General features: G+C 39.2%; 1 protein-coding gene across 1 annotated transcript; it reads left to right on the forward strand.

Moving 5' to 3' along the window:
- Window positions 1–32: 32 nt before the first annotated feature.
- LOC136261438 (AP2-associated protein kinase 1-like) lies at window positions 33–13,778 on the forward strand. Its single transcript, XM_066055446.1, has 10 exons — window positions 33–146; window positions 339–457; window positions 889–1,137; window positions 2,818–2,901; window positions 3,081–3,200; window positions 4,441–4,573; window positions 11,942–12,045; window positions 12,209–12,294; window positions 12,465–13,307; window positions 13,581–13,778. Exons 1-10 carry the CDS (start codon window positions 50–52, stop codon window positions 13,648–13,650), a joined length of 1,905 nt encoding a protein of 634 aa, XP_065911518.1. The 5' UTR covers window positions 33–49; the 3' UTR covers window positions 13,651–13,778.
- Window positions 13,779–14,380: the final 602 nt, after the last annotated feature.

Below are 14,380 nucleotides of genomic sequence, written 5' to 3' on the forward strand. Positions count from 1 at the left end.
TGACCAGACTCTACTCTACCGTAATAATTCAATTTCTATTTATTCGCATATGGTTTTCTACTGCTTGAGGATGGCGACCGACTATCTGGGCAGGACGTATTATATACAGGGCAGCCCTTATACAGTTGAGAAGACTATTGCTGAGGGTGAGATGTAGCATAGAGTATATGTATATTGTAGTCATCGCTGAAGAGGTGATGGGGAAGTATAGAGGATTTATAGCGGACATCCTTTGGCCTATAAACTAGTCTAATCAGCCCTTTACTACCGGCTACTAAGTAGTCTCAACTATCTTGTTTGGTCATACAGACCTTACTGAGATGGTATTTTTACCACAGGAGGGTTTGCCTTTGTGTTTCAAGTACAAGATGTCAGTGGTAGGCGTTACGCGCTGAAGAGGCTAGCCGTGAACAACCAGGCTGACTTGTTGTTGTGCAAGCAAGAGATAGCAGTGATGGTGAGTGGTTGATGACATAAAAAGAAAGGATTGTATGATAACTTTGTAACACTTCCTAACTGTATTATATAACAGTGTGATATATATCTGATGATCTTTGTGACCTAATCTAATGGTGTAGGGTTGTGTGTACAATATTAACATGGGAAAATATAGCTAGTGTCAACATAATATAAGGAAGGAAAGTATGCCCCTCCATCTCTGTACAATGTAACAAAATAACATTCCACTAGATATGTATGTACCTTTTGCTAGTGTAGACACTTAATGAAGCCTACACAATTCAGACGCTACGTAAGGTCCTCAAGTATTCCTTAGTACATAGACTGATGTGGAAAATATGATAATTAGGATGGTTTTGGTTGGACCCCACATTACAGTCCACAGATTCCTCTCTGCTTGTATACCATAATTTTGTTCTTTGCTTACAGAAAGCCATGCTACGCCATCCTCATTCAGTGCAATACATTGGCTCAGTGATCAACCAGCTCAACGTTGATGTCAGTGAAGTGTTGATCCTGATGGAGCTGATCAAGGGTGGGCAACTATTAGATATCATGAACCAACGTATTCAACAAGGATTTGATGAGCAAGAAGTGCTGAAGATATTCTGTGACGTCTGTTTGGCTGTGACCAGACTGCATCACAGAACTAAGCCAATTACTCACAGAGACCTAAAGGTGACCCTGTGTTATATTTATCACTATGAGCCACTTTTGAAGTGGTTTTACGGATCAGAATCTTTGAATTAAAGACACAATTAAGAAATTGTACTGCATCAGTATGATTACTTTTGACAGAGGAATGCCTCTTTTAAAAGTACTACTCTAGTCCCAAAGGGTTGTACTATTGTTGTTACTACAGTAATTATTTGCCAGATACTGTATGAGTGCAGAGGAGGTCGGAAGCGTGCACATGGCCCCAATGGCTTTGTATTGAAAAGCATACTGGACATTTTTGTGTACTGAAATACATCCTGTTTGATGAAATACGACAAGTACATGGCATTGGTACAATAAGCCCCGTTAAGCCCCACTGAATAAGATACTTTTTAAAACTTGGGCTACGTATAAATCACGTGAGATCTTGCGCCAGGCCATGGATGCTTTAAATGTCTTTGTTGACGAGCTAGAAAGATAGAGATAGGAATCCCACTTGAGAAAACAGTATGAATAAACACCCAAGAAGTCATCCTATGCAGTGTATTTCACTACTACACTAGTGGCATGCGCCCTAGTCGGGATCACACGAGACTAGAAAGATAAAGAAAGCCTCCAGACGAACGATAGCACCAACTGGCCACCACAAAGTAGGCTGGAAATGAGATTCTCACAGCCAACATTCAATGCTGCTGCCCTCCTTCACGCTATACCCTGCCTTACAATCTCAAAAATGCAATTAACTCGAAAATTTTTCGTAGCGCTTATTACGCTTCCGACCTCCTCTGGTATGAGTGGTATACAGTATTGGGACTATTTTATATTCTGAATTTTATTCATACTGTGCATATATACAATGATATGCTAATTTTGGTGTTTACTAATTCAGAGACTACTGGCTATTGACAAAATTAACAACCCTATTGACAAATCAATAGTCCAATTTATGTGTTTCATAAACTATCATTGGAATTATTGTTTGTCCTTTAGTTTGATGAGATTGTCAACTCTAGTCCCATAAATTACATGCCCCATAGCTACATGTAAGCATCAACCTGTTCAAAATGCAGTATTTCACAAGGAAAAAATTTGGAATGAAAACATCTTTATTGTATTAGTAGAATGTGATGCTTTCCTGTTAAGGTACTTCATGTCTTATGTAATGACCTTCAGTTGTGTAATAGGGACTTATTTGGAGACACTTTATAGTTAGGGAAGCATTTTCCCAATCAGCATGAATATGGCTGTTGTTTGAATGGGTAACTTCTGAGTGGTGAAACCTTTTTTGTTTAAGGAAAGAATATTTTATTAAAAAAAACATTTTGGGGACCAAATCTTTCACTCCATTGTTTAACGTCAAAGAATGTACTACAGGGCCTGAAATTATGCTTTGGAAATGATCTGAGACATTTGGTGGGATAACTAAGGCTTACTTGTTATGAACAACAGTGACTCGAAACCTGCTACAGTACACTACTAGAGGAGGTTGGTCAAACGTCTAAAGAAATATTTCACCCTAACACATCACAATCAATATCACGTAATCTAAACTTCTAATGTACAAATTGTACATGTGAATCCATGCATGACACCTCCAGATGCACCATATTAGGTTATACAGTCATACATTATGTAGTATGTTTTAAACTGCCCCTGGTACTGTACAATATGGTAAACACATAATTATTTGTGTTCTTTTAGGTGGAGAATATTTTATTGAAACAAAATGGAGACTACGTGTTGTGTGACTATGGTAGCTGTTGCCTAGAGACGTTAATCCCTGAGGTATGTACACACACACACACACACACACACACACACACACACACACACACACACACACACACACACACACACACACACACACACACACACACACACACACACACACACACACACACACACACACACACACACACACACATAAACACACGGCATATGTAGCAACGGTAACCATCGTGTAGGAGATTGGAGTGACACAGTGTGAAGACCAAATTAAAAGATTTACAACATTGGCCTACCGAGCTCCTGAGATGGTCGATTTGTACTCTGGAAAGCCAATATCAATTAAGAGTGACATATGGGTAAGATTTTATGTAACTTGTAATTTTTGTGCAATTGGACACCTGGCACCAACCATTAGTGTCCTGATTATTATTAAGGTGTCCATATCTACTTAGGAATGCTTTTGGACTTAAGTCCTTAATTGAGTGTCTGGATTATGTAGGTGTCTACATTGACAGGTTCAGCTGTCTAGTAAAGGTGGACCGATACCGGTATCGGATCAGTATCGGTAATATGAGGTACAGATACCACCAGTAGACGCTCACCACTTTTATTAAACCATCTCTAGCTAAGTTTCCAGTAGCAAATAACTTAGTTGGGCTAGCAAAGTAGCGAAACTGAAAAGCCTTTGTTGCTCTTTTCCAAGTATTGCTACAATCGCCCCATGTGGATTCTAATATATTAGAGCACGTGAATCCTTTGTAATTAAATGACAGTGCATTTGTTTCTCAAAGAATAAGTTTATGACTACTTGGCTTGTTTTTTCATGAAAAGGTTGGGTTGCAAGACAAACGTTGTAGAATTATCAACCACCCACACAACTAATTACCTAATCAATAAACTTACAAGAAAACTACCTCAAATCAAGAAATTAGTAATCCACAATGATGTTTATTGTGTTTAGACAATGAACATTTTGAAACTTGATTGAACTGAGATCAATCAAACTGAACAATTACCGTGATATTTTAAAAGCTAGCTATGTATCACAACCGTAAATTTTATATAATAAACTGGTATAGGCTTCAATGCTTAGTATCAGTATCGGCAGATAATTTCAGTGCAAATACTTGTATCGGAAGTATCGTGGTATCGGTCCATCTCTACTGTCTAATGTGAATATCTCATTAATTAAGGACACTATGGGATGTTTATAATGCACACTAGCTGTACACACAATTGTTGGTGTACAAATTGCATATGTGGATGAGGTGTGGGTATCAGCAGCAGCTGCTACTGGCTTGTTATAGCATATGGTAGTGGCCTTGGATAGTGCAGTAAACAAAACTATTTTATTGAGATTTAAGCCTGCGCCATTTAAGGTAACAAGTTAAAGAATGCTCCCATAACCACCACATGTACAATGCTCAAATAATGCCAATGTGTAGAATGTCAGTAACCTTGTTATGGTATGATTGTATGTTGGAAAAGTGGACACTAGAGGAAATAACCCAGATGCTTAGTTAAGTGCTCAGAAGTATCCATTATTGCATTGACAATCTTTATAATATAGCTGTCCTTATTTTGTCACATCTTTAGGCACTGGGATGCTTGTTATACAAGTTGTGTTTCCTCACCACTCCATTTGGGGAGCAGACGTTAGCCATCTTGAGTGGCACCTTCAGTATCCCGGACTCCTCGCCTTACTCTGAGGAGCTGCACAGATTAATCAGTAAGTGAATACTGGTCATATACAAGTTTACGCTAATTAGATGCGCACCCCCCTATATATAGGAGTAAGTTTGCGTACCCCTACGCAAAATGTTTCCTATATATAGAGGAGTGCTTGTACGGAAATAGCATACCCCTATGCCAAGCAGCATCCCTCTGTACTATAGGAGAAATTTTGTGTACCCTACCCAAAATGTCTCCCATATATTAGAGGAGAAATTTTGCGTACTCCACGCAAAATGTCTCCCATATATTATAGGAGAAATTTTGCGTGCCCCACGCAAAATGTCTCCCACATGTTATAGGAAACATTTTGTGTACAGACATTTTGCATTTGCGTACGCAAATGTCTCTTGTCTCTCATATCATACAGTACAATAGTAACTGTATTAGAGATCATGAATATCAGGGATTTTTGGCCTAAAATATCACCCAAAACCAGCCTCACAATACCTGCATGGCACCTTGGCAGTATTGGTTAGTATTTAAAAGTTTCGATATTTATGCTAACATACTGATGTCTTTAGCCATAAGTTGACCAATATTATTATTATGCTACGGGCTTGCCCGAAACATGTCTTTTTGCCAATCACAACAGCTATAGTGCATGCATCATGAACTTATCTTTCTGTTGTACCCTGCTATTGGTGATAAGGTAGAGACAAACAGAATGCTGATATAAAACTGTGATGCTAATGCAATGCTTATTGTATGACGAAAATGGCCAAAGACTATCATACAGTACAATAGTACTGGGCGTGGTCCACAAAGAAAAATCTACCCAAAATCATCTTCAGAAATCTTTCATGGCCATTTCACAGTATTGGTCAGGTATAAACAAGCCCAATGTGTCTTCAGAATGGCCCGAAACGTTTCCGACGAGGTGCTACGAAATTTAAAAAATATGTATATGTTAAAGCATAGCCGCGAGTGCTATATGAAAAATAAAGTATGAGGCGCACGGTCGAGATGCTTTATTAGCATCGAGGCCAAGCGCCAAGTACTTTATTTTTCATATAGCACGAGCAAGGCTATGTTTTAAATGATTTATGGAACTTTCTACTCGTGTAGCTTCACCATACACTAGAACTCGTAATTAATACGCATTGCACGAACTATTAGCAGTCTGAACACACACAAACCAGTTTAACAAAGTACCTCATGCGTAGTTCACCATAGTTTGGCATTGTAGACATTCATTGCGTCTTTTGGCAGGTTTTGCTCGCAACCCACAATCAATTCTATTGTGAGTCACATGGTGAAATATTTCCGTGATATCTCCAGGACTTGTCCGTTTACATTAACAAACGTAACAGCAATGTTACCTTCTCCCACCCATCATCGAAGCATTTAGGTATGTCTATAAAAGCAATCCAGTGGTAGAACTCGTATTGGCTGGGGTGATTGATCACTCAGTGCGGCGAGGCTATCAGCCTTCACCGTCTTGGGTGATTAGTCGTACTGGCGCGAGCCCCGTAGGCTATTAGCCTATACTAAGGCACGTGGACAACTGTGCTTTATTGCCCACAAAGAGTGCTTTATTGCCCACAAAGAGTGCTTTATTGCACCACAAAGAGTGCTTTATTCGTTCAATAAGGCACTCTTTGCGGTGCAATAAAGCACTCTTTGTGGTCAATGAAGCAGTTGGCCGGCTGAGAGTGTACTTTATGAAATTTAAAGTACACTTTTTCCTTTGATCTCGCCCACATAAAGTTCTATAAATTAGGGCTGGGCGATAGTGCATACATATCGATATTGCTACGATAGCATTTCTTCAATCGTTCGCAATATTTTAAAAGCACACCTATCGATACTATAAATATCGATACTCGGACGATAGTAGTAATAGCGATAGCTGTCTGTGAAATGTGTAGTGCTTTCTTTTGCTGACGCACAAGAGCAGTTATCGCTTAAGCTAACTCTCCTCGTCATCGACTTTCGATCCGGTGTGATGCCACGAGTTTCTATAAGCATGCGCATTATAAATAAAATATGGCGGATGAACACGAGGAGCCTGTTGAACTCAGTTCTGAGTCTTCTGACAGCGAAAGTGATGTGCAAAGTACGAATGGAAACTTACAGCCACTTGAGGGAGCTACTAGCGTCGTCTGGAAATTCTTCGGATTTGAAGCGGACAATGACGGAAGGATTTTAGTTGCTGACAAAAGGAAACGTAGAGCAGTGACTTGTAAACGATGTAAAAAGAAGTTGAAATATACTGGTGGCACTAGCAACTTGCATTTTCACTTGAGAGAACATCACAGAAGTGAATATGAAGGAGCAGTACAGGCGAGTACGGAGGAAACGCCTCAATGTAGCACGAAACGGGTCGTGTCCGCACCAGTTACCCCACAAATTACTATCCAAGATAGCCTTGCTAAAGCGATTCCTTTATCGCATAATTCAGAAAGGTACAAAAAGCTTACAAAGGCTGTTTGTTATTTTATATGCAAGGACCAACAACCTTTTGACACCATTAATGACAGTGGGTTTAGACACATGTTGCGTGTATTTGAGCCTCGTTATACTCCTCCGGACCGAAAGACTATTGCATTGAACCATATTCCTACCATGTATGATGCTGTCAAAGCAGATATTACAAAACGGATTGCTGATGATGTCCAGTACTTCAGCATCACAACAGACCTGTGGTCTTCACGAGCTAGACACAGCTACATAGCTGTTACACTCCATTATTTGACAGTGTCATTTGAAATGAGGTCACATTTGGTTGAGACAAAGGAGTTTGCAGCAGCTCATACCGGTGAATTAATAACTGAGGCATTGGAAGAAGTGCTGTCTGAATGGAATTTAAGTCATGAAAAGTTAGTGGCTGCAACCACAGATAATGGGTCTAATCTTGTTCGTGCCATGGATTTATTAGGTTGGACACGCATCAGTTGTTTCAGCCATACAATTCAGCTTGCTATTGAAAAAGTTATGGATATTCCACGAGTAAGTAGAGCTGTTGCTCGTTGTAAACAGTTAGTGGGACATTTCAATCATTCTTCAAAGTCATCATACCTATTAAAGCAAAAACAGTATGACTTGAAACATAAACAACATCGTTTGATCCAGTCTGTGGCCACCAGATGGAATTCTTCTTATTATATGATGGAGCGCATCTTAGAACAGCAGCAGCCTCTCTCAGCCACCCTATCACATCTACGAAAAAGTGATCTTATGCTTACAGATTCAGAAATTAGCACAATGTATGATTTTGTTCAATTCATGAAACCCTTTGTAGAAATGACCGAAGCCATTGGGAGTGAGAAATGGGCCTCCATTTCATCAGTTCGACCACTTATTTATCAGATAACAAACAAATATTTACCCTGCTCTGAGGATGACAGTCCTTTGGTGAAACAAATGAAACAACAAATGATAACCAAAGTGAATGAGTATTATGGAGATGGTTGTGACTTGGAAGTTTTAAATAAATGTATGCTACTAGATCCTAGATTCAAAAATGTTTCATTTGCATCTAGTGACATTCTACTTGGTGAACTAACAGAAGTAGCCAGAAACAGAGTGAGTGTTGCTGCCACTGCTTCTAGCTCACACGTACCCTCATCAAGTGCCACCACCTCTAGTACTCCTGTGTCAAGGCATAAAGAAGGAAAGCTAATGAAATTATTAGCTGACATTGTTCACACTCCAGATGATTCTCTTACTAACCCTTCAGAAAAAGCTAAACTAGAATTACAGAGGTACTTGTCCGATGTCATCACAGATCAATATGATGAAAAAGGACGATTGGATCCTTTGAAGTGGTGGCAATTGAATGGTGTTCGTTACCCCTGTGTTACAGTACTTGCTAGGAAGTATTTGTCAATACCAGCTACGTCTGTACCATCAGAGAGAGCATTCAGCTTGACTGGCCACTTAGTCAATGAAAAAAGAGCAAGTCTTTTACCAGATACAGTGAACATGCTTTCTTTCTTAGCTGGTAATTTAAAATGACATTGTGATGCTTGTTTGTTTTTTGTTGTTGTTAACACTTACCTTGTAACTATTGGGTACTTTTTTTGTCAGCAACTTGTTCTTTGTAACTTATTACAGTTTTGAAAATTATGCTAAGTGTGATCTAGTAACTATCCCCTATCGTGAACATAATGTTTATTATCGTTTGGACATGCAAAATGTTACTATCGCCCAGCACTACTATAAATTATTTTAGTGAATTTTCTACTGCCTCACTGCCTGCCTCACTGATGTGTTCAGTCAAGCGTAGCGGAAAACTGGCTACAGCTACAGCCTTGCTTCTTTGGCGGAAACGCTTCGAATTTTGTGGAGAAAAAACCTTTCACAATATTAAATACCTACGATGTGTGCACTACTGTCTTACTGTTTTATCTTTGATCCTTCTTTATCGTGGCCATCTCTCATGGGTACGGCTTCCATCAAAGCACCCACACCACAGCGCCCCAACATTTGGAATAAACGTGTAGCATAATTGTAGCAAGCACGTGATTTTAATGTTGGGATACACCTCGGGATATGCTGCTGCCTGTTCAACATCGCCACTACATGCGTAAACCGGATTAGAGTGTTTGCTTTGGCTAGCAGGTGGTTTCTTTTCCGAGTTAAAAAACCGGTTGTATGTGGCGCCTCTCTACAGACTCTATGGGTAGCTTTCCCAGAGCACTTTTCAGGCGTACTACAACTGAAAACACCGTAGTTGGCCTCATAGGCTCACGTATCTCACTGTCTAGAAAGTGGGCGTGGCCCGTACTTATGCAGTAAAAGCAGCCCTGAGGCTCTGTTAAGAGAATTAGTGGGAGAGAATTGGTAGAAAATAATACTGTAGACACACTATAAAACAGTTGAAAAGATACTTCTGAAGGTAATGTGTTGTTTAAAGCAGTTTGTTAAAAATCCGCATCCTTAGGAACGTTTAGCTGTGTATTTTGAGAATTGCAGGGGGGGGGGGGGAATTACTAAATACGGTTATTCAATAAAAATTTACAAAAAAAGTACACAAACAAGTGCAAGAAAAAATTAGGAATTTTCCATATGAGTAGGGACTGCAGCAATAAAAAGCACTGAAACAAGCCGCTGAGACGAAACACAACTGAATGATTGCATTTTAATCCCTACTTTAGCCTGCTATGATGTATGGTTAAAGTAGGAATTAAAATGCAATCATTCAGTTGTGTTTTGTCTCAGCGGCTTGTTTCAGTGCTTTTTATTGCTGCAGTCCCTACTCATATGGAAAATTCCTAATTTTTTCTTGCACTTGTTTAACTACAATCGCTGCATTTCCAAGGATTACGCAAATCAGAAATAGGGATTCCCACACATTTGGCATGAAACCACGTTGCACATTGCCACATTTGAAGCAAGACTTCATAGCATCCCTGGATTTGTATCATTGTCTACATTTGCAGTGGATGTGATATGTAAATGTGCTTTTATCTCGCTGCTATGTCCAGATTCCTTCAAATTCTTTACTCTTTGGATGTCCAAAGGAAATGGAGTCATCTGGCCTGCTTCAAAGTATTCTAAAATATGCTGCCACATAAAACTCTGCTTCCACACTTTGCTGGCAGGATCATTTCCATGCCACAATGAGGTGGCTACTGCAATAGCAAATGTTCCATATGCATCATCACTTTCTTGTTCTTGCATCTATTTACAGGTAATTGTTACACTGTCCTGTTCACAGCTGCCATAGGTAGTGATAAATATTTGCTATCATATACTTCAACCAGTATCTTGTCTTGGTTCACTTGGATACACACCCAATGATTACATCGTATATGCAATATTTAAATTGCACCTCTTTCAAGACCAAATGGGATGTTAAAAGATTGATAACAAAGAAATGGCTAAAGTGGCAAACTTGTATGTCTTCATCAAAAGTGGTATGGTAAATACTTTTTTGACAAGACTAGGCATTGCTAAAGTCCTTTTTTCAATAGATCTTTAATCTGTCTAAGTGCTATGAAATCACCACATGTGTTTTCCATATCTGTAGGTATGGCGAGGCAGATACCATCACTTATAAACATCTTGCCCATTTGCTCAGTGAGAAGTGGAATTCCCAGATTCTGTGGTTATGGGTAGGCTTTGCTGTAGTTTGGGGTTCTCCTTGCTGTGCTATTCAGTAATGTGTATCAGGGCCTTGCTAAGGGGCACCTGTCTCCTTTAGAACAAGGGGATCCCTACTTAACGGTACGGTATTTCGAAGGGGTATGCAACATTTCTCAATAGATCACTAAAGAGTGATAAGAGTGGCACAGTACCACTCTACTCAAAATTCCTTTGATGTGGGAATGACAAGTTGACTTTGATGTTGACAGTTTTACCACTCTACTTTATCTTTTAGTCTGTCTAAGTGCTATTGAATGACAGCACTTTGTATAGAATGTAGTAAATTTTGCGTAGGGTACACAAAATTTCTCCTATAGTATAGAGGGATGCTGCTTGGCGTAGGGGTACGCTATTTCTGTATAAGCACTCCTCTATATATAGGAGACATTTTGCGTAGGGGTATGCAAAATTACTCATATATATATAGGGGTGCGAATCTAATTAGTGTAATTTTATCTTTACCCGTGGACGGGTGTGGATGGTAGTACTGTTTGAGTAGAGATTGCAAATGTTTCCCTTAAAAATCATCGTAGAGACGTCTTATGCAACTTTACGGAATAGTGTTAGTCCATCTAACATGTAATACAGCATTAAAAACAAGGTTTCAGACAACCAGATATATCTTCAATTATCGTCTTCTTCATGTAACAAATAATGATATGTTAACTTCCATGTCAACACTTTCCTTGAACAGCTATTTAGATGTCACAAAAATTGTTTAAAGTGCTAATGCTACTGTAAGAGGTACTGGATACCCAGTACCTGTAACTCCATGATAGGTTTGAGACCACAACCATTAATGGTCTAGGTTGACTTAACATGGAGACCACACCTCTTAACATTCTATTTGCAATGACCTCAACCCCCTTATTGGTCTATAGCTGCAATGATAGCATGGTGAAAATAAGGAATAATGACCGTGCCCCTAGTACAACTGCTCGAAATGTTCGGGGATCTATAGCTTCATTGTGAAGCAGTAGTTGGACTTGACAGATCAAATTGATAACAATGTACATATATGGATAACTGTTGAACTTTCTGCCCTGTTCCCAATGGTTGTGTATATTCAGTTGTGCTGTTAACTCAACCTAAGATAGTCTGATGGTCCTGCTGTAAGCATACTAGTTAAAATTTCAGAGGGAGATTCAGGAAGCCCCTAAATAAGTCCCTGAAGCAGGCTACAACTATGCATGCATGCTCTTGCTTTTTTGGTGGGTGGTAAATTCCCACACTATCATTCCCTCCAATAGTTTTGTGTCATGTGTTGTTATAGGATACATGTTGGAACCTGATGTGTCCAAGAGACCCAACATCTTTCAAGTGTGTCATGTTGTTCATCACCTAAGAGGGTTTAGTAATCCTGTGGCTAACGTGTTTGTAAGTTTGTGTGTCTGTACAACTCAACTTTGTGCGTCTGTTTGTATGTAGTGTGTGTGTAGTATGCACGTGTGTACACTTTGTGTGCGTGTGCCATTACAGTGTGCGTGCGTGTGTGTGTGTGTGTGTGTGTGTATTGGAGTGCTATTACTTCTTCCTTCAGAATTCTCCTCTTCCTGACTTGTCTGCAGTTCCTAGACCTCCAATGGAGTCTGAAGCAAGACAAACAAATGCACCAGTGAAAACAAGGTATATTTGCTGTTGGGACACAAACATGAGCTTTACAGCTGATAAAAATTACTTTGTGAAACTGTATTGAATTTGACACTGCACATAGCTTTATTATGGGATGGATATTTGTACTGTGTTTCAAAAGTAGCATTCAATGTATGTTTTAAAGTGGTTCATTGTTTGTACAGGGTCGTCGTTCCACAAGTTCAGACAACCTCCATTATTGCTCGAGAGAGGCCAAGAGCAAATACCCCCAATAATCCACAAGGCAATCAACTTCCAATTACTGCCTCCCCTCAAGCACCTCGCAGAAACCTGCAACAACAAGGCATCCAGGCTGTAGGACAGACAACCAAATCAGTTGAACAGGTTTCATCAACTAGTCAAGCAACTAAACAACATCAACAGCATCTTACAGTGCAGTCGGCAAATCATAAACCACAATCAGTTCCACTGGGTACATTAGTGACCACAGATGATTTTGACCCAAGACAGCAGGGGAAGCAGTCAGCTAAACCTTATGTGACTCCATTTGATGCCCACCAAGGCACAGAAGAAACTGATGTATTTGGACAGCAGCCATTTTGCCCTGTTAATGGAAACAACAAATCTTCATCAGCTAGAAACTCACTTAGCCCAAGTCCTACTAATGTCACATGCAAAGATGTGTTTGGTTCAACCCCTTTTGCTGGTGGCCCCAAGCCAACTAGAGACACTCATTTACCACAACAACTAAAACAGGCACCTGTAGATCAATTTGGACTGGAACCATTTGCAGGATCAGTGACAGCTAAAACAACTGCTAACAGTTCTAGCAATCAACTGGAAAATGTCAGAAATATGTCCCGGAGCTCTCAATCACCCTCGCCAACAGACCAATTTGGACATGCACCATTTGTAGTTCAAGAGAATGCACTATTCAAACAGAGTGACTCATTCCATTCATCCTCAACGAGTAGTTGTACGAGCCCTCCTTCAGACTATCATTTTCCCACCAGTCACTCCGAGGACCTCCTGGTTACCAATAGGAGGTAAACACACCCTCAGAACATTTAGACACCATTGTAATTAGTAATCATTTGTATGTGGCCAATGTTTATTTCTTGATTTAGATATTTCCTAAAATCCTCTGAATTTATGTAAAATAAAAAGCAGTTGTAATTATAATTTATGTGAATGCATCAATATAATCACATGTAGCAAATATATTACTTAATGAAATTAATATTTCTTGAAATATGGTATTTATTGATTCCTATTTTAGAAATCTATGGTGAATTATATTGTATAATATCTTCCTCAAGGGTAAACATCAAGAGAATGAACAGAGAGCAAATCAAAGATAAATTTGGTGCCTACCCTACAGCAGTGTGATAATGCCAAACATGCTGATCTAATTTTGCTACTAATAGCTGTACTGGAACGGGAACAAATACTTTTTATTTATGTACTAATTTATCATGACGATGTTTCTTTCCAGCAAAATAATGTTTTACAGGTTATGTGTTGTGGAATTCAAAATGGGACTGACACCTTGAAACTTGTTCTAGATCCTCACTCTATGCATATTAGTGTATTAGTCTATACACATAAGCAACATGGTTCCTCAAGTGTCTAAAATGGTAGCTGAGTATGACTGAATAATTTCAAGGGAAAATTTTTGCTTCAGGACTATTTTATGCATTAAACAATGTTTTGACCAACCTACATATTTCAAGGGGGGAATTATTGCAGATTGGAGCCAAAATGCAAAAAAAAAAAATTCCTGCTATACAGAAGTGTTTGTAGAGCCTGAAATTCTAAACAAATTCATGGCCAGACAATTATTCAACATTAACCTGATTATCAAAATCGTTCACCATGAAAGGCCAAGTGCTCTATACCATACTGTTGTGCACAATAGCTACAAAACTAGCTGCGGACACATGAAATAGTTGATATTTAGTTGGTGCACATTATGTGAAATTTGTCAGGCAAATACTAAAAATGGTCAGTAATTGTGATGTCTGACTAATTTCAGGAATTCGTTTTGCCCATTCACAAAAGCTACCACCATGTAAGACTTCAACAATGTATGTGTGTTTAAAAACGTGTTGAGTTTAAA

The sequence above is a fragment of the Dysidea avara genome, chromosome 7 (genome assembly GCF_963678975.1).
Source record: "Dysidea avara chromosome 7, odDysAvar1.4, whole genome shotgun sequence".
NCBI lineage: Eukaryota > Metazoa > Porifera > Demospongiae > Dictyoceratida > Dysideidae > Dysidea > Dysidea avara.